This window comes from Diadema antillarum, unplaced genomic scaffold (assembly GCF_040938485.1).
Source record: "Diadema antillarum isolate AM-2024a unplaced genomic scaffold, OU_Dant_1.0 seq00000620_RagTag, whole genome shotgun sequence".
NCBI lineage: Eukaryota > Metazoa > Echinodermata > Echinoidea > Diadematoida > Diadematidae > Diadema > Diadema antillarum.
In genome coordinates this window covers 1,557,487-1,585,359 of record NW_027271543.1, presented here as the reverse complement: position 1 = coordinate 1,585,359, position 27,873 = coordinate 1,557,487, and the positions used below count along the sequence as shown (strand labels likewise).

Below are 27,873 nucleotides of genomic sequence, written 5' to 3'. Positions count from 1 at the left end.
GCTCGTAGTTAGTATAACTACAAGTTTTTGGATAGGTGTAGACATGGCTAATGAAATGGTTGACAGATTTTAGAACCGCGCGCGCGCGCGCCGTTCGCCTCACCAAACGCAAACATGGCTGACTGGGGTGAGTAACATGTGTCGAAACATATGCGCTAAACTATTGATAGTAAATCTAAATTACGGTCTAATTCATCCCTTTTGTGCGAATCCTAACATCCATAATGTGTTTTTCATGACAGATGATGACGACTTTGATCCAGAGGCTGGCTTTCAAAAGCCTGCTGCTGCGATGACCGACAAATGGGAAGGAGAAGACGAAGACGAGGATGTGAAGGCAAGTAAAGCGGTGGTAGTCCCACATGCTGCAAATTATGATGGATTTCGAGTGCGCCACACACAATACACAAACCACAGTGGTGCAGTACGTATGGCCTGTCCCTCGCGCATCGCTCGAGCTCGGGGAACCTTACGTCGTCGCATGATGTGATTAGCGTCGTCTACGCGTTGGGGAATCCCATGGCATGGGACAATAATGGCACAACTCACAGCCTTGCGATAGCGAATATTTTATTTTAAATTTATCCAGTGGTAAAATTTAGAGTAAAAAATTTCTACGTTGTGTGTAAGTAGACTACTAGACTTCTTCAGACTTCTTCTGTGATTGTAAATCTAACGTTATAAAATTAAATTTATTTTTATGTCAAAGTGGCACCCACGATTCTGGTGGCCAAATTTGGTTCTTTTGAATGATTTTTGCCTTCCAACAGTACCATATGGCCTTATGGGATGTAAACATTGATCTACAAAACAAAAGGGACATTGAATATAGATTAACTCATATTCTTCTGCATGATATGAATTTCATAAGTGTAAATTTAGGTCTAGTAAACTTTATATTTGTATTGTGATGCAAAATGTAACTAGCACAATAGTATTAGTAATAGTAGTTAGATGTGTCTGTTTTATATTGTGCAGTAACTATACACAGCCCAGTCACTGTAAAATGTGACAGGGCTGTACCAGGGTGGTCACAACACAAGGCGAACCATGCATCACAAATCACCAAATATTGGTCCCACATGATTTTTTATTGAGAGCAGATTTCGAAAGAACAGACTCTGGGCTTTAAAAAATGCCTAACTCAATACAAATGCAGGCGGTCAAATTTTGGGCGGCGTTTATGGTCCAATCAAGGGCAGCTTGCTTTAAAGAATGAACAGAAAGTAGAACCTACACTTTATAGGAAAGCGTTTACTGAAAAAAGAGGCTTTGAAGTTAAAAGGGTCTATTCAAGTGCTTAATCTCACCAAGCTGAACTCTGCAATGAATGGGACAAACGCCAAGATGTAAAACTCCATAGAACCACAATGAAGGGATTATCAGATTAAGCCAAAATTTTGCACGCTCTATTAGCACATTCTATTGGCACATTCTATTCAAGAGGAAGACTACTACTGACTTTCAGACCAGTAGCATCATCCTTGCAAAGGTCATTAGAGGTGAAAGTGAAGAGTGTGTGAAGAGTTTTTGACATGGGCCTCAAAGACATACAACTCTCTGGGGCCTGTCTTATAAAGACTTGTGATAGAAATCAATCACAAGTTTTATGTGAGTTTCAATGCAAGTTGCGATTGATTTGGGGACTTGTGATTGATTTTAAGGCTTTATAAGATGGGGCCCAGATCACGCTATTAAAACAAAAAGAGTGTTGTAGGAAAAGTTCCCCCCCAAAAAACTATTTTCCATTTGTTCTATGATCCTTGATATTGGAATTATATAGAAGAAGAATTGCTTTTTCAAAAAATATATAGAAATTCAAGATTGACTAGGTTGACTCATTTTTCCTATTTTGAGTCTTTATGGGGAATTGGGTTGTGTGACTTTTTGATTTGTGATGCTTGGTTACATATATGGTAATTTTGTATTATCTTTCATCCTTTGATAGGATGACTGGGCTGCCTCAGATGACGATGAAAAGGAAGAGAAGTCAGAAGGAAGTGGAGGAGCACCTGTTGGAGGAACAGGTATGAATCAATCTCAATGTACAGAATTGATAGCATTATTCTTCACTCACATTTATCAGGGGTTTGAAGTCAATTTTAGATGAAGAAATGATAAACTCATTGTTACCTATAAGTCACAAAATGAGACTGTCGCAGCTGGTGAAAACGTGATGGCTTGTTGTTCGAGTGTTGACTACTTAAATACGGTACTCAGAAGCAGGAGTACAAAACACAACAAGTCTGGGCCGGTCTTCCAAAGTTCAGATACAATTATGGTGGTGAAAAAGATGAACTGCCTAAAGCAATATCTTACTGTGCTTTTAGTGAGTAATGTGTGACATTCAAAATGTAATGATTAGATTTTTAGTGTTGTATGACAGGTATAATGACAACTGCAGCAAAACTAATGTTTTCAAAGTGTGTGTGTGTGTGTGTGTGTGTTTTTAAAGTGGGTGAAAAATCTTTGTAATCACAATTTTAGAAGCTTCTTTTTTCTCCTTTGCTGAATGTTAATTGTTCTACAGCTTTCCAGGTCAAGAAAAAGAAGAACAAACTAGAGGAAGCACTAAAGAAGAAGGAGGAGAAGAGGAAAAAGACCACAGATACTCCAGATGAAGAGAAGGTGAGGAAACAAAAACTCTTCAAATTTATTTAAAGTACTAATATGTCTTGTGCCTTGTGTTTTGTGTTGATATGTGGAGAACAAGAATGAAGTATGCTTGATGTAGGCAGCATTTTGTTCTTAATTTTGATAGATTTTATGTTTATTTCTTCTTCTCTCATATTGATGTTAAAACTCCATCAAGAATACACCACAATTTTATGAGAGCTGAAGTTTTACTCGTTTTGAAACTGGCTTTGTATTCTTGTTCCCAGCTTTCTGAGTGTATTTCAAGTGAAGATCTTGAGAAATAGATGATAGAAATGAATGTGTGATTGTCACTCTTGGTGTGCTCACTGGTATGATGATAGGCCATGATTAGTGCCTGTAAGGTTTTCTCTTGCATTCATTCCAACCTCCTTTGTTTCCATCTATACTCCTGTTCTAGGTTGAGTTAACGCCAGAAGAACAAATGGCAGAGAGGTTACGACAGCAGAAGCTGGTGGAAGAAGCAGATTTTGAGTTAGCGAAAGAGGCATTTGGTGAGAACATGACAAATAAAGAGCAGATGGAGCAGGGTCATAAAATGAATGCAATGATAAATGATGACCCAATGAAAGCAAGATAATTGAAGTGATATGTCTGTTGTGTGTTTTTTATCTTGTTAAGTTTGCATTGTGGGAAGTCCAATCTTTCTATATGGTGAAAACTTACAGTTTGTTGACAATGAATGGAGTGAATGGTAAAACTAATTAGAACGTAAGTGACCGGTGACAAATAGTTTTGAGACATCATGTAGTACAGGCCAAATCCGTTATAATGAAGTCCTCGGGACCAGAAGTTTTCTTTTGTTATATCGGAATTTCATTATAATGGAACAAATAGATTATATTTGTAGTTATTTAGTTAGGGGACATGACTTTTTACTTTGTTATGACAAAATTATGTTATAAGCATGTTCGTTGTGATGGGAGTGCTGTGTACATTCCCATTGTGACAGACCTTATGTTATTACTGCAGAAATAATGTACAAACGCTATGAACAATATACTGTTCGTAATATGTACTGTAATAGATATGAACTGTAGTATGTAGCTTGTAAAATGGTAAAGGGCAGAGTGATATGTTAGATTATTTCAGTTGAGCCAGGTTGCCTCTGCACGATTGTCTTTCTTCCACTCTGAAGGTGTTACGGACGCGGCCAAGGTCTCTCTGGACTCCATGAACCCGACCACGGAGGAGGAGTTTGCCGAGTTTGGCAAACTGTTGAAGGAGAAGCTGGGCAAGCTGGAGTCATCAGAACACTACGTCTCGCTCCTGGAAGACGTGTTCCAGTCATGCTGTATCAGTCGTGAGTATTTTGTTAGGCCATTTACTGTAGAAGTGGAAATTTTCAAAGCTGGTGCAAGGATAAAAGCCTGCAACTGTTTTGCTTGTTGAATGTAATATTATTTCATATCTTTGATTTAAAAGTAAGTACATTGTAGGGGTATAACTGCTGTGTTATTTGTTTTCATCATGCTTGCAAGTCTTTAAGCATTGGTGAAGTTGTTGTCATAATGCAGACCACGTCTTTTAAAATATCATGTGCTGCCAAGCCTTTAGCTGCCATGGCAGAGGTGAGCTGTTTGAAGTGTGCACTCAATTGCCGTGACCACCTGCGAAATTGAAAACACATACACACACAAATCATTTTTCTTGGCTTAGTGCAAAAAATCACTCGCGTGAAAATTTCCCCTATAACAGTAGTTTCCTTTCCAATATCATGCCATTGAAAAGGGACAGAGCCTATGGGCTTTCTATGATTGTTATTTTGTAGGTCACATCTGATTACCAGGTAGATCAGTAGCATTACACCTGCTATTTTTTGACTATCTAGCAACTTTAAACCAAAGGTTAGAGCAGTTTGCTTTCTTTCAGACAGATAATTTAGCTGTAAGAATGCAACAACAAACAGACGTTGGTTACATTTATTTATCATTTGTCATTGTTATACACTAAATTCTTGTTACAGTTGAAGCAGAGCAGGTGAAGAAATTAGGAAGCAGTTTAACAGCAATAGGAAATGAAAAGACGAAAGCACAAAAGGTAAGTAAAACAACACTGGGAAGACATTCAATGCTTTCGATTTTGGTGCTAGTGCTGGTGCTGTTGTTACGTCCTAGACAACTGCCTTAAAACAAGCTCCAACACTGACAGTGAGATTAACGCAAGTGATTCCTGTAACAATTATCGATCCCTGGCACCCAGCGTATTCATAACACCACCACAAAGTCTGCTGGATTGCACTAGAATTAGGGGGCCCTACACACAAAAGAAAGTGATGGGGCTTGAAATATTTATAAAAAAAAATGTAGTCATGGCTACATGGCTTTAGACACATTATGGGGAAAACAGACTAAAATACCACAAATTTCATCCCTTCTCCAAAATACAATAATCTTAATTTTGCTCCCAGGCTCACACATATGTAGCCATGTCTAGAGTGTTTGCGTACATTCCACAGGTGACCATTGCATTAGCATGGACTTTGTATGTACAATGTGCGTACCCATACAGTATGTGAATGTGGGTCTCACACATAGTAATGCTCTCATCAAAACTGAAGTCACATATTTTATAATCTTCAGGGGCTAGTGTTAGCCGATGGGGAAAAAAAACAAACAAACAAACAAGAATAGTGGAGCTTGGTTCACAGACAACTATCGACACCATGCACAACACTCGCTACTGGAAGTGCATCATACTTTTGGGGTCAACCTATTGAAACCAACTGATTTCATGTTCGGGATTGTCGCCGGTGTTAGTGATGAGATAGCACTGATAACACAAGCACCTAGCACCAAACTTTGAAACCACTCATTTTGCCCACCTTCATGAAATGATCTTGTGTCTTTATATGCTTGTCTACACTGCCAGAGAATGCCCCTACATCGATGATATCGTAATAAAAAATAGAAAAAAACAAATCAAAAACCCTGGAAACAGAGAGAAAGACAGTTTCCAAACATCTCCTTTATTCTGCACGGCACACATAAGACCTTCAAAAGAAAAAAAGAGAGGAAGATTAATGACAAAGAGATCCATGCACAACTTTCCAGTATGAAGGTTTGTGGTGGGCCAGAATTGTATGCTATGTTCAGTTCCATCATGTAACACCATACACTCTCTGTAAGAATTTGTCTTTGGTGATTCTCTTTTCTCTCTCTCTCTCTCTCTCTCTCTCTCTCTCTCTTTGCCCAAAATTTTTAAGAGGTAGTGCCTATGTGAAAGAAAAATACTAGCTCAGTCCATTTGTGAGATTTTTACAGTTTATTGGTGAAATTTGATTATTCTATCAAATGAATTCTGGGATCTTATTTGATGAATTATGACAATGTCCCCTTCATCATTGATTGTGAATATGTGTTTAATATATAAAACCAAATATCTCTCCCCAAAAAGGTAGGTGTCATTAAGTCATGGATGGATATTAAAGACAAAAGTATACATTATTCTCGTAGATTATGAACTTCAAGTATTTATTTATTTGTGTGTGTGTGTGTGAACTTAATATGTTAAAATAATGTGTGTTGCTGTTGTCAACTTTCTTTTCCCTTTTTATGTTTCTCCTCTCACATACTTGTACTTTCAAACAACAGATATTTGTTTATTTTTCTATACGTGATACAGGCCTTGAAAGGGAAGAAAGCAAAGAGTAAAAAGGCAGTCCTAGCAGGCAGTGGAAAATCAGCAAAGAAAGACGAGTTCGACGTCGACTATGGCTACGATGGGAATGAATTTGATGACTTTATGTGACAAAGAACCGCTAGATAGATATCAAATTTATGTTCTCATACCGTAATACTTTTCCGGCATTGCCTTGCATAATCATTTTCATCTGTGAATGTTGAGCCTGTGTCAGAAACATATTTATGAATCTAGATAGCATATAACTATCGAAACTCTACAACGATGATGCAGTTGAACCATTTGCTTTTCAGTCATGGATATTTTTCTGTCCAAAAGCAAAGGAATCCCCTCTGTTTCGAGCTAATTTTTATCATTTTGGTTTACTGCTTCAGTTTCACATTTAGTGCTTCAGTGAAACATTTCTCAGTGGTAAATTAATTTTTTTTTTTTCGTTCCATTGCTCTTTGATTGTATCTTAATGTATGCTGCTGTTGGTCTCAAACCACTTTTAACTGTCTCTCTGCATCTGTTAAATATGTCTGCAGATATTGATACTAATTTATTGATGACAGTCTGATATTTAGATTGTTTTTTCTGATGTTGACTTTTTTGTAATAAAAAACAAACATACTGAATTGTAAGATAGGACAGTCAGAATGGAAAAAAAAGCTTCCTGTCAGTTTAAACTGCAAGTAAGGTAATATATTTTGTGAAAACTTAGTTATGGAAGTGCTAAGATATAAAATCCACATTTATCATTTTATTTTGTTGAGTGCAGAGTAAGAATGGCTGCATACACATGTTGTGTTTATTTCCCTTTGAAGAGTTAAAAAAGAGAGCAAACATAGAGAAGTGTAGTGAAACAAAGAAAACTAAACAAATCCTGGCAAATCCTCATTCAGTTTTTTTCCATCCTGTTTTTATTTTTTTATATATTCCTATGTTTTATGTTTTGTATTTGTTTTGTTTTTGTTTTATTTTTCTTTTACCAAACTGGTAAGGCATATAGGCAGGCATTCAATTAGAATCAACACTGAAGCATTTTTTTTTTTGTTGTTGTTGAGAGTACAGAAACAGTAAAAGAATAGTAAAGCAGATACTGTTTTTTTACTCATATTGCATAAAAGTATGTTCTGTGCACTACATGACAAGGATCAAGAACTGTAAAGTTGTGTCTGAAGTATTGTTCGTTTGTTGAAGGAAGACTGTGGTCCTTTTTTCTATCAACCTGCTCATTTTGATCTTAATACCTTGTCACGGTATGTCCTATTTGTGTTTCCTCCCACCCTGATGTGTTTTGCTACAAACTTTCTTGACAATGAGGACAGAGGCAAGGTAGTAACTCACCAAGCTTTTGTTTCACAAGCTGTAATGTCCTTGAAGAAGAGCTGAATACCAACAAACTACTAAGTATCATAAACATCAATAATTAATTAGTGTTGTGGAGACAACTTTTTTTCCGTGAGCTTGCCAATTTAGCAGGGTCATAAGTAACACATAAGTTTTGGAAGCTACCGAACCCTTGCATCATTTTACATAAGTGATAGTGTGACAGAGTAAGTTGTTGTTTATTCAACTTATACAGTGTGTTCCTCTTTAAAAACAATCTGGTTCTATCAAGGAATGCAGACAGAGAAGTTGGCTCCTACGTAAGCCAGTTGTCTCTGGGAGTAGACTCACTTGGATTCTTTAGAAGCCCTCTGTTCCCCCCCCCCCCCCCCCCCCGTAACCTTAACCCAAGGTTACTTCATGCTAGCTGATGATAAGCCCAAGTACCAGTGGTAGATGCTCGTCGCCAAGTGCCGATTTTCATTTTTCTTGCACAGATAGCAAGCAAAAGCAAGCTAATCTGTTGGAGACAATTTCTGCATGCAATGATATGTGATATCCTCTTGTGTCTATGTGAACAGTAATGGCTGCATCTTCTTCACATGTGTAAGTACATGTATTGCAAGTTAAATCTAATTATCTAATTAAATCTAATATGTTCAAGGATAGAAAGAGAAATGTAGTGCTGTTCCTGATTTCCTGATTTTTCATAGAATACAGAACTTAAAGTCTTCCTATCCGTGAACTAAGCATTATCGGGCTGTCTGAATTTTGCCCAAGCAGTATGGAATGTTGCAAACTTTGTAGCATAGATTCAGCGTAAAATCTGTAGAAGGGTATTACTTTATGTCCCATAATAACTGGAGTCTTTTTTAGTTTGCGAGTACTGTATTAATTGCATCATGTGAAAAATGTATCTGCATGCATTATTATTGTAGAGTAGGTATTGTGGATTAGTTTTAATCCTGCATTCCAAATTTGATAATAAGCTTCACTTTTTATTTTTTTGATTTCAAACACATTTGGGTTTTACTTCTGAAAAGAAGGTTGTTTTTTCAGTATTTGTTTGGAAGTTTTTATTTTGAACCATGTCTGGTATGTAAAAGCCATGCTCACTGTTCACAGCAGTCAGTGATAAAGATTTTCTGGAATACCATAAGCTCTGATGAATATGTAAAAAAAAAAAAATCTAAAAAAAATCACAAAGCAAGTAATATATTACAGTTGATTAAGCATAGATTTGCAGTTGACATGTCATGTGCTAAAAAAATGTGGATTTATATGCATTTTACAAATGACATACATTGTATTTCCCTTCTTACAACTACAGTGGAACCTCGCTGTAACAAAGTCGGATATACACATGTAGTAAGATACCTGATATGGCAAAGTAATTTTGCATGTTCCATTCCTTTTATATTCTTTTGATTTTATCCTAGATATAATGAGATACTTCAAATGAGGAGGAAATTGTAGCAGTCATAAGCAGCTCATTATAGCAAGGTTCCCCTGTATCTGTTTTCTATGTAGACTTCAGAGATATTGATGTGAGCACCATTTTGTACCTATTTCAAAGTGGCTACCAATAAGTGTATGGTGACTACCTGTCCATACTGCACCTGTTAGTCATTTCTGTTCAGGAGATGGGTCTGACTTGTGTATGAAGCCCCATCTTTGCATGATCGATATCTTGGATTTGCAGTTCGTAACACCTCAACTCAGTATGACTGATGTGATGAGATTATAAGTGCCAGGAAATCGACTATGATGTGATAGAATGCTACTTTTTGGTGAGGTTGGAGCCTCTTTCTCCCCCTACATCATCACCTCTCTTGTCACACTGTGCTCCTCACCAGTCCCATGGCAACCACATTTCATTATGTGCACCTTCTCACTATCAAAAATGTGGGATGGTGAAATTGTGTGGAGGATGGTGGGCATCAGTGCAAATTCTTTATTGCCACAACATTGCTGCTTAATGGCAATGCTGTCGATTCATGTCTAGATAGTATCCTGTTATTCTTTGACTCGTTGTAGAGGCAGGTCTATGATGGGGCTATGCACAGTCTCAAAACCTATCACATGTACTACAACAGCAAGCATGAGTTGTAGTGCAATTTAGTCAGACTCTAATGCTGTATGCTTGGTAAGAATTGTATTATATAATACTAGTAATTATTTCTGTGTTTTGCCTATTGTGGCAATACTCTCAGTGGAGCGCCATGGGTGGTGTGCAGAGTCCCCATACTTTCATTACAAAGTACCATAAACTAATGTGTATTTGCTTAACAAAAACCTCTCACTACCGGTACTTATACATGTATGTTATTCATGATATGGTTACTGTATACTGTCACACACACTGGTATGTATTTGAAAAGATGGAAAGTTTTTGTCTCATGGTACAGACAAGAAGGGAAAGCCTTCAAGGTTTGTCTGTTGAAACTACAAACATTTATAAAATGCCAAAATCAAATAATAAAAACAATCAAACAAATGACTGTATGGGGTCAACTTTTGTTGTTGTTGTTGTTTTTTAGCATATTGGGAAAGCTTGGAGACCACACACACAATTCACAACATGCTGATATTGTCAGAGAATTCAAAACCAAGCAAATAAAAGAAATCTTCATAGAGGTATAATTTGTACATCCAGTCATTATAATACAAATTATGACAGATTGGGGATGGTATATTCCATTTGAAGATTTTGAAATATCATTGTGTCAAAATTATGAAGAGAACATTACACACACACACACACACACACATATATATATATATTTTTTTTTTCTTTTTTTTACAGCAGCAGGTATCATACATTGTTAAAGAATCTAAGGGGATCCGAAGCTTCTACTTTTATCTCAAATATCAGTTGCTCGATGTTTAGAAATGATTAGAGAACACAAATGTTTATTCTTATATATTGAATTTTCTGGCTGTAACTTTAGCCTAAGAATGTCTAGTGGCAATACAATATATTATCTGGTAAAAGATAAATAAATTTGCTATTATTTGGCTGAAATGACAGGGATGACAGCTCAAATGCCAAGGTCAAAAGCCACTATGAAGATGTTATTTTTTGGCCTGAAATTACATTGGGTTAAACAGATGTTATTTGGTGTAAATGGATTTGAATAAATTGGAAAATATTTCAACGGGTCATACTGTAGATCCATGGAAGATGCAAGAGAAGAAAGATTTAATGCTCTATGGTGCAGAAAAAAATATTGTTAAAAATTGTGTGCATGATAGACTTCACAGGGTTGGACACACATACACACACAAAAATATGTATATATATAATTTATACACAAGAAACACCTTGCTTCACATTTCATGCATGTTTGTATGAATAGATTGAAAGGTCAATACTCATCAAAATAGCAATGTCCTCCTCTTCACATTGCTGAAACACATGCTAAAACAAGATGTGACACACTAACTTTCCTTAACAGCAGCAAGAGGGCCTTAATTGCAAAAAGGTCTTTCCACCACACACAGCTTTTGGGAAACTTCCCGCTTCCAGTGATCAAATTGTTGTTTGGGAACTGACCAAATGTTTTTAAATTTGTCATCCTGCCTCATCACCGAGGTTTATCTCGCCCCACTGATTTTTCACTCTCTCTCTTAAAGAAGTCTCTATACCTTCATAAAGCCCAGGCTATCAACCATGATCAAAGCTTCACAACATATGTGACCCGCTACAACAAAAGGATCCTAAAGTCGCTGACGGGTGAGCCGAGAAAATCGAGTTTGAAGTCATATCACCAAAATCTGTCAAAACGTTCAGATATCTGTTTTTACATAATGTTGTAGTCTAATGTATCTTCTATCATCTGCCGAAATTGCGAAGCTAAATGATCAAAGGAAAGGCCCGAAAATAGCATTTTTCTGGGCCATGCTTGGCTCGCCCGTTAGCGACTTTAGGATCCTTTTGTTGTAGCGGGTCACATATGACCAAACATTTACCTGGTACATCTAGACGATACTGTGTGACTTTTATCACTTTATTTCATTGCATTTCCATAGAAACAGACAGATGAAATCAGCCGATTTCTCTACATACAAATGCATATATATCATGTTTACTGTGAACAGTGTTATCAAAGAAATATATATTTGATCATTCTAAATGCAGTTAAATGTGTACAAACAAGGGCCTTGCATTGTAAAAAAAAAACAACAACAACTACTAAGTACTGTGATAATATAATGTACAATACTCTGATATATATTGCATACATTTAGGTTCTCAGATATCCTAGCTTTGTCAGTATAAAATCTGTACATTCATCATCACATGAAAGATTACAAAAACTTTGTCATAATATGCATAAACATGCACAAAAACCCCCAACCTTTTACATACAATTTAAAGTACCAGTACCTTTGAAGAAACATCCTCAGGATTGCAATATATTATGTTTACTAAGTACTTGTTGGCATGCTACATGAATATTACAATGATAGATTTATAAAGAAAGACTTCAATCATAAAGAAAACTTTGATCTAATCCTTGTAAAATATAACACAAAGGGAGGAAATTTCATCAGGATGTCATAAAAGATGCCTCCACAATACATTATATGCACTCTTCATTCCACCCTCTGATTTGAGGTACTGTATATACCATAATTTTACGAAAGTCCTACATAGAAAAGGACGATGAAATCAATTACTCAATGTATATCAATGAAACTTTGGAAAAGATTTGAGAAGATTCAAAGAGAACAACTCAGAATTTTTCACTGTGTTTTTCTTTTTATAGTGAAGCTTACAAGAGGTCTGATATTTGTGAAATTTCAAATACATGAATATATTAAAAAAATATATGGCATTCCTTTACACAAATGCACTGTACAATCATCTCCACTTTTTTCCAAAAAAGGGATAATACTACATTTTCATTCTGTCTCTGTGGTCCTTGATGGCAAATTTGACCACTTGTGACATTGCCTTACAATATTTTTTGAAGTATATGATGTTTATGTAATTGACAGAATTTTACTGAGATGTGACAGAGATTGCACCTGGAACAGAAAATCTGATATATTCTTCATTAATTGCATCTGCACATCGGTCAAGTACGCACACTAAACAAAAGAATCAAGTCCTGATTAAACAGATTATTGTAACTCAAGTATTGATCATACTACTTCAATAATATGCAACATTTTACGTGTACACTGTATTTACTTTCTATCAGTACAAATGCTGGTTCTTTTAAAAGGAAGACATTTAATTTGGGAATGCTGCTATTATTTATCATGATTGCATCTCACCCAAATTTATCATCATCTTAACATAAGAGAGAAACATGCATCAACTATTAAAATTGACTAATCTAGATGCATACATACGCAGACATGACAGCAAAGACACAGATATATCGTCGCTTGGGCGACAAGACCTCGTATCTACAAAATGTCAAATGTTCAGGAGAGCCAAAAAACATGGCGGCCAAACACTATAGTGAATGGGATGGCCTTTCCTTTGAAAAGCTGTGGTGGCTTCATTTCTGGAGTAAGACAGTTGGGATTTGGACAGGACATCACTTATCCCATTATTTGACCATTAATCCAAAAAAGTCATTTTCACCAAAATTGCAGATACAAGGTCCTGTCACCCCAGCAGCGATATGATACACCAGTTCAAAGTTATATTCTGAGCATGAGTACATAAAGGTCATCTGTGAAAAAAGACATGATGACACACAGAGCTGTAATGAGTAAAGGAACAGTTTGTCAATGAAGACAAAAGAAGGAGACATACACCTGCTACAAACAAATTTCCAGTTCAATTTTGTAAATCCACCAAAGATTTCATCAAAATGCATTGACCTCAAGTCTCTCATTACAAGTTAGAGCATGCACCAAACTGAAGATACTTACCGACCAGTTTATCTATAAAGAAACTTTTTAACAACAAAATGACTGAGCTATTTGGAGAAGTGTTTAATTCCATGAATATTTCTTTCACTATTCCCTCATGAGATCTGTGCCCTTCTTGCAAGAAGCACCGTATTTCTAACCCAGAGGATCACAACTGCGTATCATGCGACTGTGATGACTGCTTGACTTATCCTGCACATAAACAAAGCGTATTTGATGCTACATAATGTAGGAGTGTTCTTCATTCAGATTTGGAAAACTCCAAAAATAATCCTGAAATTATAGTAGCTACTGAAGACATGCAAAAAATCCTGAACATCCCAAAAGTAGAAGGACGTACTATCATTTTTTACAAAATGGCACATCCCTTTGGGTGTGCCATTTCTAGCATCTGTGACAAATGAACTGAAAATACATACTGTCTTGAAATTGATTGTAAACTCTGAATTATGGAAGCTTAGTAAAACTGCAGTTTTAATTCACAAAAAGTGCAGCAAGTAGTTAGTGATTTAAATGATGTAAATGTTAAAACTAAACAGAATGAACTATAGGTGATTAGGTGTGGGTGTTAGTACGAGTCAGTAATTGTTAGTAATATACGTACTTACAGTGTAGTATGGATATTTGTTATTTGGATCTCCATTTATGATTAAATCAGTTGAATATTAATGTTATTTTCACCTCTTTTTATCAGGTATGTTGTACAGGCTGTTAATGAATTGTAAGCATAAGAAAATAGGAACTCATATTCCATTTGACCTTGATTGATTTGGATGCTCTTTTGAGAAATGTGTGATTTAAATGAAAGGTGTCAACTCACTCTTCCCAGCATGCAAAAGAGCACACTTGTCTCTTAGCAACCAGCTCAGCATCATTCTCCTCCTCTTTTCAAGCACCCTCACTGAGAAAACTTTGGTGCACGCATCTATTGCCTCTATTGTGACGTCATGGCAAGTGGCAGAAGATTTGAAGAACTGGACGATGAGGTAGCCATCAAAGCAGAAGATTTGAAGAACTGGACGATGAGGTAGCCATCAAAGCAGAAGATAAAGGGACCAAGATGGCTCTCGAGGAGGAGGCGGTTTCATATGCGGTGGTTGCTGCCACCGGATTGAAAAAGGCCCACGCAAAGAGCTCAGTGGAGGGACAGAGAGACCATGATGGACCACTGATTGGTTGCGAAGGTGCTTGTGGCTATCCAGCTAATCATAATCCAAGCTGTGATCCAAGCCGTAGCATCTGCCACATCTGTTGCTATGGAAAAGCTTCAGCCTCCGACGGCAAAAGTGCCTCACTTGAGCTCTTCAACCCATCATGTCCAAACTAATCGCTTTGAAGTAGAGAGACTTGAGCAGTAATCTAGAAGAGACAGCTTAAAAATTTTCGAGGTGCCAGAAAGCAGACCTGATGAGGACACCACCCAGACCGTTTTCACCGTGACAAAGGAGATTAGTGAAGATCTGAAAAGGGATGACATTTCTGTTAGCCATCATGTGATGTCTAAGTCATCACAGCCTCGCCCCATCATCGCCAAGATAGTGAAAAGGGAGAAGAAGATGGAGGTTATGAAAGCAAAGAAGCAGCTGAGGGATCTCAACTATAGTAAAGGCAGGGTCATCATTGAGGATCTTACTCAACTCAGAGTCAAGATGGTGAGGGAACTCTACAAGGACTCCAGCATGGAGAAAGTCTGGACCATCGATGGAAAGATCTTTTGCTTGGTAAAAGTTGGGTCCACGATCATCAAACGCATGATCGACTCACCCGATGATCTCCATGGAATTGGCTGGTCAGAGGTGAGAATGAAGGAATTCGTCCTCTTTCTAATGCCATAGGATACCGCTGGACCAGCAGATAATCAGACAAAATTCTCAAAAACTGTTGGCCTTAAATATTTGCAGGCTTCTAAAAAGTGAAATGATGGTATTTATTAAAGAGTATACACAAGATTTTGATATCATAAGTGTATTTGAAATGAAAGTTGATGATATCAATGAAATACTGATACCAACAGGCTTCAAGTATGTTTTTTTGTATCAAATCTCCCTACGGGGTAACCCACTGATTGGGTGTACTAATAAAGGAATGTATATTTAACTTTTTGGCAATCATATTTGAAAAGTAGGATCTAAACTGTTAACTAGGCCTATATTTCTCGTTCATATTCATTTGGTCATTTCTCATGAGAGTAATCAGCATCTATTGCATGTTTGAATTTTGAAAGACCCTGATTTTCGCAAAATGTTTTTGGAGTCAGCCTTTGTTTTTTCTTTCAGGTTATGAATTTAATTTACAGTTCTAGACTATGTCTCAAAGTCACATTAAATACTTGATCTAGCTTATTTCATAAATGTTGTCATGTGAATCTTGATCTATCTCTAAGTTTTTGTGTATCCATTCCATTAATTATCATTATTATTATTATTATTATTATTATTATATTATTATTATTATTATTATTATTATTATTATTATTATTATCATTATTATCATTATTATTATTATTATATTATCATTATTATTACTATTATTATTATCATTATTATTATCATCATTAATTACACTTATTCTATTGTTATTTTACTATCATTAGTATTATCATTATTATCATTATCATTATCATTATTATTATTATTATTATTATTATTATTATTATTATTATCATTATTATCATCATTAATTACACTTATTCTATTGTTATTTTACTATCATTAGTATTATCATTATTAACATTATTATATGAAAGAAAATGTAATCTATAGGGCCTATAGGAATTAAAATTTTAGTTGATGAAGTTTATTTGATGAAAAACATACAGGTCATGTAGTCTCAAAATGGCCAATACTATGTACAATTCCTTTTAATTCTCAGTTAATGGTATTACATGTACAATGTTATGCTGTAGCTAGAGATACATGTAGATTCCAAGTATCTCTGCTGCATTACAGCTAAATCATAAGATGAAGAAGAAATCCTCATTAGTGATTACAATTCAAAATCTTTGAATTACATTAGTTCATGACCTGAATAATTTATAAGTGATGGCTGTGAATTTAATGTGTTGTACTTGAACAACATGAATTTATAGCATAACTACATTTATAGATTTTGTGATAATCATGTATAACATTATATTTATTTTTTTATTATTTTTTTTTTTACAGACTAATGAAAGAAATGTCATGGAAATTACACAGACATCCAGATAGGGTATCAGTGTGATTTTGTACAAAGGAATGCCAGCACCCTTTTTGGGAAAACCAATAGTGGATCCGAAAGAGCGAGTACTTTTTGTTTCATTTTCAATGTATTTGTGTCCACTAGTTCCGTAATTTCTATCATATGGAAATGAAAGAAAGCTAAATTCTTGTTCTTGTACATGTATAAATGTCTTATCACTTCACAGGTACAAGTAAGGAAAAACGCATGCTGGGAGAGGGTGGCAGCAGAGCAGGCAGCACTCAATGTCCCAGCTGCAGTGGTGGGGAAATCCGAGTGCATTGGAACAAACTACTATTATGATCCAAAGCAAAGAAATACAGGGACCAAAGAAACAGGACAGGCTATTGATATATTACTTTTTTTCTGTCAACTATAAGTTTTTTCGAGAGAATCAAATAATGCTGAAATATCTTTCACAATGCATATCTTCATTTTGAATTCTCCTTATTGTATCTATTTCATAAATATTCAAAGTTATTGACTAGCTTTGCTCTGGATTTCAAGCAGAGAACCTCATAACCTACTTTCCCATATGTTTATTTTTTTTAAAATCTTGCACAGTCATCATCTAGCGTGCATAAACTTTTATACTTTCATCTTCTTAAAAACACACTGATTGCCTTCTCAAAATTAGGCAGGTAACCTCACTATGTGACTTGATGTTTATTAGTATAACAATTTTTTTTTTTAATGATTAATTACTTGTGTTTGAATTTTCAAGGTGGAGGACCTTGTGGATATGTGTCACCGAGGTTGGAGTTATGGCAAGTCAAGCGATAGCAGGGGATCCTCCCACAGGACTCGGAAACAGGAGACTCTGGAAAATCTCAGGTTAGTTGAAATAGGAAAGAGGTAATATTTGACCATGCATCAGAAGAACAATGGAAAGTTGCAAGATAATATTTGTAGTTAATAGCAAATTCTGAAAGAGCAGACTTAAAGTTTTAAGATGATATGCATCTCAATAAAACTGGACTGTCCTAATGTCTGTCTATATTGAGTAAGAAGGCACACACTCTCTGGAAAAATGTGTATAGAGAAAAAAAGTTTCAGAGTGTAGTGTCAATTATATATTCTGAAGAAATAAGAAGGGGAATGCAAGACACATACCTTATAATTCTTTATGTGCCACTAAAGATTTTTTTCTTCTTCAAACTGCTGAAAATGCAGTTTCCCATTAGTTTCATGATCCAAAACTTGAGAATAATGTACAGTGTAGCAGAAAAATTGCTACGTCAAATAGTAATATATGAGAAATTGAAGATTGTCTAGGTTTTCCCATTTCACCTATCTTGAATCCTCACATTTGGTCAAAGCATCAGACTTTTTGTTATTTCTACGGTGCATGCTCTACTTTGACTTTACAGCTTTGATGTTGATCTTTGAGGTATACAAATTTGGCCTAATATCTAGAGAAAAACTTGTAATTCTACCTGCTGACTTCTTGTTTCAGCCAAACCAAGTGTACAAAACACACAGGGAGGTTTACTACGTGCAGTTATAGTACTGGAGTAGTGCGTAGGATGGAGTGCTTAACCCATTCCTTCTGCAAATCTCTGAGAAACTTCAATGCCCATAAACAAGATTCTTTTTTTGCCTGTCAACAAAGAATGGACAGGTTGGTAATCCCAATGTGTGAGAGCAGTCAAGCAGTACATGTATCTCCTTTCCATGGTCAACTGCATGTACCGTCCAACATATGCAAACTATTGATCGGACATGAGGTATGAATACCGCTAGATGAATAGAGCGTGCACTGGGCTTACAAAATGCTCTGTTATACACTACAAAGGGCACCTGGGTGGGGTCAGCAAAAGTCAAGATATAGTGAGTTCAGTCTCGATTGCTACGCACATCTTTATACGAGTTTAGCAGCACAACAAGCCCACTACTATGTTGGAAAAGGTAAATCATGCAAAAACACACACACTTGTGAGACAGAAGAAGAACACACACTGGTAGCAGAAACTTTACACCTTCTGGTAAAGTAAATTTTCAACTCAGTTTAGGACTCATAAACATGAATTTAGGCCACATATGCAGACACTCTAGTACTCATTTTTGGAACCGGTAACCTGGTATACCAGGTTACCGTCTATGAGTTGATGCCACGGGAACCTAGTATACCAGGTTCCTAGAAGGAATGCATGAACAATACAATACATCTCCTCCCATCGCACTTACTGTGGAGAATCTTTCCAGCTCCGCAAACAGAGATGTTTCACATTTACGACAGAATGTCAAAAAAGCCAGAGGGGGGATTTCATGTTCTGAACTTGAGCTTCTTGCCTCCTGCTTTACGCTACATCAGTCAGGTAGGCTGCGGCATCTCCCTTGAGCAGACTGAGGGCCATGTCCTTGAACTCCAGCTGGTTTGCGATGCGATAGGTTGTCAGGACATCCGGACAGTGGCCCAGGAAGCGTTGCATGTGGGACACCACCAGGCTAGTCTTGTTCGATTGCTGTCGGTACCTGGAGAGAGATGGGACTGCTTTGCTAATGGCAACATTCATTTCACGTTCAGTGCATTACACAGAGAGCAAACAAGCAAGAGCCACAGAATTGCATGTACAAGTGTGTGTGCACATGTTATTATAAGTAAATTCAAAAGTGGATAGTGTTTATTGATTGTTCCATGTTGAGCTTGCTGCAGGGTTATCAAAGATAACTTTGTCAAAACTGCCTTCTTGGATGCCCTCTGTGAGTAAAACACATTTGAAGTTTTCAAAAAGCAATGATAAGGTCATTTATTAGAAAGTGAGGGTACCTGCATGTGGTACTCTGGCACTATCAGAATCAACTCACTGAAGCAGTAAAGAAGAGATTAACCTATTACAAGGGTAATTCCAGTGGCTTTCACAGAAAAAAAAAAAAAATTGATCTTGCTCCACAGGTTTTGCATCTCATTAGACTTTAAGGATGCAGGACCCCAAAAACAAACAAGAAGTGTAAGTAGTGACTGCTGCATTTCTGTACAATAAATAGCTTTTGCTGCTAGATTAAATGATCAAAAGTGGAAAAAAAAATCATATGTAGCCCCTATTTATGGACCATTGAACTCCAGAAGTGTTGTAGATAAACTCTGATCAAAAGTACTGAATTCTAATCAAGGTTGATTGTCACTGGTACACATACTTGTGAACTGCAAAGCCCTTGATTTGCTGGCTCAGTGAATCTTTTCACATGGGGATGAACTGTAATATATATCATATTGGATGGCCCTAGCAAGTACAATATTCCCTGGTATTCCATGAATTAAAGCCATTCAATATGCATGTAATTATTATCATTATCATTAATATCTAGAGAAGGCATAAACTGTAGAAAAAGTAGGATACTTCTATTAGACTTTGAAGTTGACTCTGCATTGAAAAAGAAGTGACTGCACTTGCACATGTCGCAAGATGTGTGCATGCTTGTGAATTGTAACGAGAGTTAGCTCATTTTGTATAGTAACAAACGTTTACACACTCAGCAAGCGCTTGTACAACAGATGAGACAAAATATGGTGCATTGTTTCACTACCACTAAACAACGGTAGCCTATGGGGAATTATACAACATTGGCCTACCATGTGTTTCATTCAATACGCTCTAATATTGCACAGTGAAAATTACTTGGGCAAGAATACGTTTTTAATGCGCCGCTAAAATGTCCTACATAGATGATAATAATAGATAATACTGTGTTCTAACAGAGAAACAAGTTTGATAAAAGCAAGTTAAAGTTACTATGTTTTCATCACGATGTACAGTAGTATTTGAAATGTCTTAGGCACAGATAAACTGAAGGTCAATTCGTTATTGTCACTAATTCTAAACCTAAAATTTTGACAACTTTTCTCTCCCCTTTGTCTGATTTAAGTAAACATCTTGATCACTGTATTGGTGTGATCGTCTTTTTTTTTCCAATCAAAGTTAATTAAAATATTCACTGGAGTTCTCCTTTAAATGCCTGACATATTTTTTGAGCTGCACAGTTTAATGGAATACCAGTATCACTAACTCTGCAAGTTGAATGACCACAAATTATGGAACACACAATTTTATGTCACAAAGACCACAACTTTGATTATTGTGCTTATGGGCCTCTACTCCAGGGACCCGTTGCATAAAAGTTACAATTATGGTAACTTTGCCATCCAATGGTTTCTGCCATGGCAACAACACTCAGCAGCCAATCAAAATCAAGAATTCCATGGAAGTTACCATGGGATGGCAAAGTTAGAATAATTGTAAGTGTTATGCAACGGGCCCCTGGAGTGTGTTTATCACAAAACTAATAATAATGAAACAAACAAACAAACAAACAAGGACCCACAGCTTTCTTTTCCCACCTAACTTGGTGGGGGCCTCTCCATCTGAAAAATTCATTTGCAACAGATGTACACTGAAATGGCAAGGGCCATACCTGGAAGCAACCTCTGTAAAGTGGTTGGCAGTTAGCTGAATGCTTGCCCGGAAGTCTTCCAGATACCTGAAGTTTCCCTGGAGGACAACGTTGTGGTAGAGGGCAGCAGACCACTCACTCTGCTGGGGGTACGCATCTTGAATGATAAGAGCCTGCAGGGGATCACAAGTCAAAAGATGCAGACACTGCACAGTGACAAGTTCCTTTAATAGTCATTGTATTTTCAGTATACTGCTTATACATGTTGATAAACAAATTTAATGTGGAAAATATAGTGAACATAAAAATCATTATAGGTACAGGACTAATACTGGTGCCTGTTAATAGTCACAAGAATACACAGAGATATGCATGGACATAATGTACAGATAAAGAAGAATACAGACATGTTAATACCCTATAAACACACTTAGAGAAAACATTTTCCAGGAATACTTACTTTAATGGCTCCCCTTTTCTAACTAGAAGTAATAAAGTGGTGGGGTTATGGTATAGTTCATCCTATTCTATTACCAAGTGCAGACTGATGACAGAAATTTCCAATGCTTGGAGACAAAAATGCTCTCCAATTAAGAGACTTAAAGGAAAAAAAAAACAGGACACTGGAAGGAAATGATATCACAAAGAGACAAAGCCCGAATTGGTGAACTCAAATGAAAGACTTATGATTTCACAAAGGCCTGACAGATGTGTGCATATACACTTCACAGGCAAAATAAACTTACTAATGAGTAAATTCTTGAAAATTAGCAACTGAACCAGAAATAATTTCCCGTTTCCTTGTTTGTTTGTTTGTTTGTTTGTTTGTTTGTTTGTTTGTTTGTGGTTTTTTTTTTTTGGGGGGGGGGGTGTCTATAAACCCCTCCTTGCATAACTGATACCACCAACAATAGCAACAACAAAAACAGTCTAATACCTCATGAAATTTGGGGTGTTGGGAGACGAATTTGGGAACATCTTTGGGGTCAATGTTGATAACCTTTGACCTCAAGGGAAGGAGATGGATCTGAAGAGCTATCAGCCTGGCCTTCTTGACACAGCGCTCTGCATGACGCAGACAGTTATCCTGATGGGAGAGGGAAGAAACCAAAGGAAGGAACACTTCCTTGAAATACAAACTTCACTCATTGACTGCATAACCTTATGAATATATCAGTCAAGATGTAAAGCAACCCAGAATAGTAAATGTTTCATTTAAATTGGACCAAAATATAACAAACTTACATGAGAATAAAGAATCTAAAAATTACCATGCACTAATTTGAGACTTTTGAGATTTTTTTTTAAAACCATAATTGCAAAGGAATGCAAAATAATCTGCAATATAAAATGACTTTATTAAAGGACAGTGAATGGATTGATGTGAATAGAGTTATATGATGGCATGCAGTGATAACAGGTGTCACATGGTCAAATGCACTTTGTACCAAAATGCTGGTTGAAGAAAGCATTTCCTAATGACATGATTTTTACCTTGTTTTCAGCACCTCATAGCACCTACTGTCAACAAAAACTTAATACTGATAGCACCATCCGTGATCTGCGGCTCTAAGAGTGGCTGAATTACTTACCTGTGCAAAGTTCTTGGCAGCGTTTGTCAAGTCTTGCAGGATGTTCTCAAGAATATTCTGAATCTCAATGTTGCTGTCTGGAAACAAGAAATCAAATGGATGAATGGAAGTGAGAAAGTAAATCAATTTTTTTCTTCTTTTTTACCCCCTTTTTTTAGTTCAGTAGCATTTTAGAGTGTGTGTGTCACTGATTTAGAATTAAGTTTGCATGTCCACTCATACCATGCAAGGTTATAGTATATGAACTTCGCAATAGAAAAATTTGTTTGTACCGTATGTGTAAGCATACTCAAAATGAATCATCATATTTACCAACATATAAGATAATGTACAGGTTGTATGCGTATTCAGAAAAAAAAAAATCACAGACAAAAGGATTATCTCAATCATAATGATACAACAAGTATTCAACTACATTATGGTTAAGACGTATTGTAAAGCTGCAAGCTGACTGCATGCTACAGTAATAGTTCAGTTTTCTTTAAAAAAATATCATGTTCATAATTTGAAAACTCTTTATAGTCTTATAATGACAAATTACATTCTGGGAGTATTCTGTATTAAAGCAACACTAATAATATCGCTTAGCAGAGGAGATGCTGCACATCTATTATCATGATTTTTTTTTCTCCAAATGCACCTCCCTATGTCTACACTTTTAACATTAGGCCAATGCACTTTATAATGCGTGAAACATGGGGAAAAGGAACTGACGGATTGCAGAGAAGAGTGTTTGCAGTGGGGGCTTAAAGTAAAGACACCTGCTCCTTACCCATACTCCTTGATTCTAGTGACTTGATCCTCTGTATAGCATCCTGCTCCAGCAGACTGGCCACCTCCCGGTACATGCCGCACTTGAGGGCCACAAGGCCGTAAGTCTCTGTGTCCGGAGGGTCACATCTCTTCAGGTAGTCCAGCAGTGCCACTTTCAGCTTGTCGTCCTGCAAATAAAAGGAAAAGAAATAGAAATACTGGTAATAACAGAAGATGGCAATGCCAGGGTGGCATCCAAAACGTAGATGAGATGCAGTCATGGTTACAGTTCTTATTGGATGAGAATGTTTAGTCCTCTCAATCACAGAATTCAGGGAGCAAATATCACAGCGAGTAGAAAAGGGGACAGTAACTTTATGATACCAAGCTGATATCACTCAAAAAAGTCTAGGCAGATATGTAAGACTACTTTTTTACTCAGTCTCTTTTTGAGAATTATGATAAAGAATACAAAAAAACAAACAAACCAACAGGTAGTTGTGACATTATAATGTAATATAAAGGGAGAGCAATGCCAGAAAACTTGTGAAATAGTAAAATGATGCAATAGAGAGAGAGATAGATTGCCACGCAAAACACAGAGATAAAGAGAAATATAAAATCACAGATTGAGCAATAAAGGTGGAAATGAAATCAACAAATTCCTACTTCATGAAAAGTGATAAGACTATCCACTGTTCTACAGATCACAAATTATCAACAGATCTCAAAGTCCTTAATGTGATCACACTGGCTTACACCGGCTCCTTTCTTGAGAAGTGCCTCAATTTGATGATTTGCCCTCAGGATCTCAAACAAATATGTCATCTCGTTGTATCGTCTCACTCCCATCACAAGCCGAACCTGTCAGACAAAATGTAAAGAGGGAGAAAAAACAACAACAATGAGTTATCACAAAGCTTACATTATTTGGCATCATGTGCTTCATATGTTCTGGACCTCTGGACCTTACAAAACCCTGGCATTTACTCACAGTAACAGTAATTTTAATACAGAAAAAAATTTAGTATACCAGTAGTTTAGGTTTGCCATGTACTGTACGAGATGAAATTTTCACGTGCAGATATTTTCACGAATTGCTACTTGGAGGACATTTTCTCGTGTTGTGAACTTCGCAGTTGCGAGGGTCTAACTGAACTTACTTGAACTCTCACGCGTGTTTTTGTTTTCGCGCGTTGTTATTTTTGCGTGTTGTTATTTTCGCAGTTCAAAGGCGATTCGCGAAAGTCGCGAAAATAAAACCACCGCGAAAATTTCAGCTCGTACAGTAACCTTTGACATACACTGTAATGAACAAAATCAGCTGGAAGCCAACAGCTACTATTGTATCTTATAGCCCCTTCCTAAATATCTCAAAATAGAACAATGCAGCAACCACCATGGATCATTCTACATTTTCATACATTACGTCAGATTTCAGAAGTATCAAAAAGATGCTATATACTTTGTTACACTTTCTTAGCAACTAAGGAAGTCCACAAGTAGCCTTTATCCATTGTTAACTGTTGTGTATTTCTGGAATGGTGTAGATATGAAGGAATACACACACATATGTATATTGTACATCTACTTTTTTTCAAATCTTTTGTAATTTCAATTTCATTTATTGCTATACAAACTTTACATTCCTCATGAATGTTTAAATACACAAAATGTTTCCACAAAACATAGTATCTCCTGTCAAGGAGTACACATGAATCACTGTACCTGAATGTTCAGGTAAACAAATGTAGAGATATTCACATATACAAAATAAAGATACACAGCATAATATCTCTTGTCTAGGTATACACTTGAAGCAGTCTACTTGAACGTTCAGGTAAACAAACACACACACTCACACAACACAGATATGCATACACACAAAAAGTAACACACACACACACTCTTCCTTCATTCATCTTAGCTGCACAACACACACTTAACACACACCAACTCGCAAACACGTGGGCATGTACACTTGCAAACACTTCATTAACAGAATACATACCATGAGACTGTACTCTTCTGTCTGTGTGAGGGCAGCAACACAGTCGCTACAAGCCCTCAGTACGGAGCTTATGCCCTCCATGTTACAGCTGAGGGTGAAGCAGTCATGGGCCCGAATGATGAGCTCAACTTCCAGACTCAAGGCTGTAAACCACAAAATAATAGTTAATGATTATCATGATGTTGATGATACTAAAATGTACTCTCACTACACTACTACTATGACTACTACTACAACTACAACTACTATTACTACTACTGCCATCACCACCATGGTTTGACGACCACCACAACAACCACTACTACTACTACTACTACTACTACTACTACTACTACTACTACTACTACTACTACTACTACTACTACTACTACTACTACTACTACTACTACTACTACTACTACTACTACTATGAATGCGATGTGCGAGCACATATTTTTCTGTGGATTACTGTACTCCATGATTGCGAATATTAATCAGAAAGTTCTGATTCTTAACAAAGTTACACGTGCTAAATACATGTACATGGCATATACAGTGTACAGTAATCAATGTGTTAGATTTGAGATACACACACAAGACAAAAAGAACAAAAAAAGGTAGATGAAGGGCAAAGTATGATAACTAGACTGACCTGGGCGAGACGTGCTGAGATCCGAGCGTGATATCTGCGTGGCCTCGTCAAGGAGCCTGGAGCCCAGGTTGGCCGGGTCCTTACACAGCTTGGCCAAGTTCATAAAGGTCACCTTGTCGACACGCTCTGGGGAAGGGGCATCGCTGGAGGCACCAGGGGCTGTACGTATCAGATTACCTGTCACACAAAGGATGTCCAGTATACTAAAGTAATATTTTAATAATGCATTGCTACATACTGCAAGCATGGTAAATTTCAGTCTTTTCATTTTCACAAATTTTGTGAGGGGACTCATATTCCCTAAAATATTGCATTTTATACCACAAATGTGCTGTACATCATCTCCACACTGGGATATCACTATTTTTTCTTTCTTGGAAGGGGATAATACTCATTTTTAATTTTGTCTCTGTGGCTCTTGAGCAAGAATTCAACCACTCATGAAATTGTGCCTCCAGTCTTGATTCACAAAAACATATGGCAAATACAGTATGAAAAAATGTTCAAGAACACAAATACACACCAACACAAGCATACACGAAAGCTGTAACAAACTGGTCGCGAATATCTACCACCAGCATTAGTCATTAACACTAGAACTCATCCAATAACATCACAAACTGCTACTTTGAACAATCATCACTTAAAGTCCCTCTTCTCACTTTTTGTGTTTGATGTGCAAATGAAAAAGGCATAGGCTCTACCATTATTTTGACGGACCCTTCATCCATTGTGAAATAATTACATAATGCATCCTTTGTCGCTGAATTAATCACATCACACACACAATGATGCATTAGATCAAATGAAGTAGATCCACAGGCTGAGCTAATTACATTCCACATACTAAATTCACAAAGGGTACATGTATGACATGAACACTAACTTAAATGTTTGAATTACAGGGCATTTAGAGCACTCCTAAAGTGCTCTAAACTGTGCATGAGCAGAGAAGCAAGCCCTCGAGTGCTCAAAAGTTATGTCCCTCTCAACATTTGAATAGCTTAGGAGCATTCCTAGAAGTGCTCTCAACTCTGTGTAAATCGTCATCAAGTTTTTGCTTTTTGAGCGCTCAGGAAACGGTATACCGCAAACACTGTGCATACAATTTATATGTTCAAATTTCCCACACTCGTGGCGGTTACCATCACAGATACACCTCTCTCAGTCACTTCGTGCGTGGTTTTGGTGGGTGGTGACTTTCTGTATGAACAGACTCTAGCACTTCAGGAAAGCTCCTGTGCCCTTCTTTGTGTATAAAAAGGGGTATCATATTTCCAAGCCTCCTGTTAAATGACTTTATTATTTGTTCACTTGGGAAGAAACACAAAGATCAATTTCAGAGAAGCTACAATCTTACTATTTCTTCTCTTTAGTTTCTGCTGCAGGGTTGTCATCACAACATCCACCAGAAAATTTGCAACCTGAGGGAGAGAGAGAAAATGTAATTGCATATAATTATGCATTGAAAATTACAAAGTTAACCCCACCCCCACCCCCCCCCCCCCACTCTCCTGTCTTGACCCACTCTTTACAGGAACCAGGTGTGCTGATTACGAACTCTATGGGGACTTGTGACACATCAACGGGAAATGATTAAAACACAGAGAGAAAGAAAAGAGACCAATCAAGTGAACAACTGCAACAAACGTTTCATACAATGTCAGTCTGCTTTCGAATGTTAAAGTTTATCATTCTTACAAAGAATTTAAAAATAAAAAATCATAAATAAACAAAACACTATAATTATATATTTGTGGATTATCAAGAAG

At 36.8% G+C, this 27,873-nt stretch overlaps 2 protein-coding genes across 2 annotated transcripts in view; one reads left to right on the top strand and one right to left on the bottom strand.

Annotated features, from left to right (window-relative positions):
- The first annotated feature begins 104 nt into the window (after nucleotides 1-104).
- Nucleotides 105-6,633, top strand: LOC139736084 (eukaryotic translation initiation factor 3 subunit J-like). Its single transcript, XM_071646833.1, has 8 exons — nucleotides 105-127; nucleotides 243-337; nucleotides 1,949-2,027; nucleotides 2,531-2,628; nucleotides 3,056-3,149; nucleotides 3,794-3,958; nucleotides 4,622-4,695; nucleotides 6,280-6,633. Exons 1-8 carry the CDS (start codon nucleotides 115-117, stop codon nucleotides 6,403-6,405), a joined length of 744 nt encoding a protein of 247 aa, XP_071502934.1. The 5' UTR covers nucleotides 105-114; the 3' UTR covers nucleotides 6,406-6,633.
- Nucleotides 6,634-17,488: 10,855 nt separating this feature from the next.
- The window catches only part of LOC139736061 (spatacsin-like), a 47,129-nt gene continuing 36,744 nt past the window's right edge, over nucleotides 17,489-27,873 (bottom strand). Inside the window, exons 36-44 of the mRNA XM_071646808.1 lie at nucleotides 27,462-27,525; nucleotides 26,102-26,278; nucleotides 25,471-25,613; nucleotides 24,219-24,323; nucleotides 23,479-23,647; nucleotides 22,707-22,783; nucleotides 22,052-22,201; nucleotides 21,136-21,287; nucleotides 17,489-19,197 (exon numbers count right to left, since the gene is read on the bottom strand). Of these exons, the coding sequence (XP_071502909.1) occupies nucleotides 19,023-19,197; nucleotides 21,136-21,287; nucleotides 22,052-22,201; nucleotides 22,707-22,783; nucleotides 23,479-23,647; nucleotides 24,219-24,323; nucleotides 25,471-25,613; nucleotides 26,102-26,278; nucleotides 27,462-27,525 (1,212 nt within the window). The 3' untranslated portion in view covers nucleotides 17,489-19,022. The remainder of the gene's footprint in view (nucleotides 19,198-21,135; nucleotides 21,288-22,051; nucleotides 22,202-22,706; nucleotides 22,784-23,478; nucleotides 23,648-24,218; nucleotides 24,324-25,470; nucleotides 25,614-26,101; nucleotides 26,279-27,461; nucleotides 27,526-27,873) is intronic.

What these genes read in the sequence shown, in the direction of transcription:
- LOC139736084 (XM_071646833.1), top strand. An exon ending in GTTAGCGAAAGAGGCATTTG is followed by an intron (nt 3,150 to 3,793) that starts GTGAGAACATGA and finishes TCCACTCTGAAG; the next exon opens with GTGTTACGGACGCGGCCAAG. An exon ending in CCAGTCATGCTGTATCAGTC is followed by an intron (nt 3,959 to 4,621) that starts GTGAGTATTTTG and finishes TTCTTGTTACAG; the next exon opens with TTGAAGCAGAGCAGGTGAAG.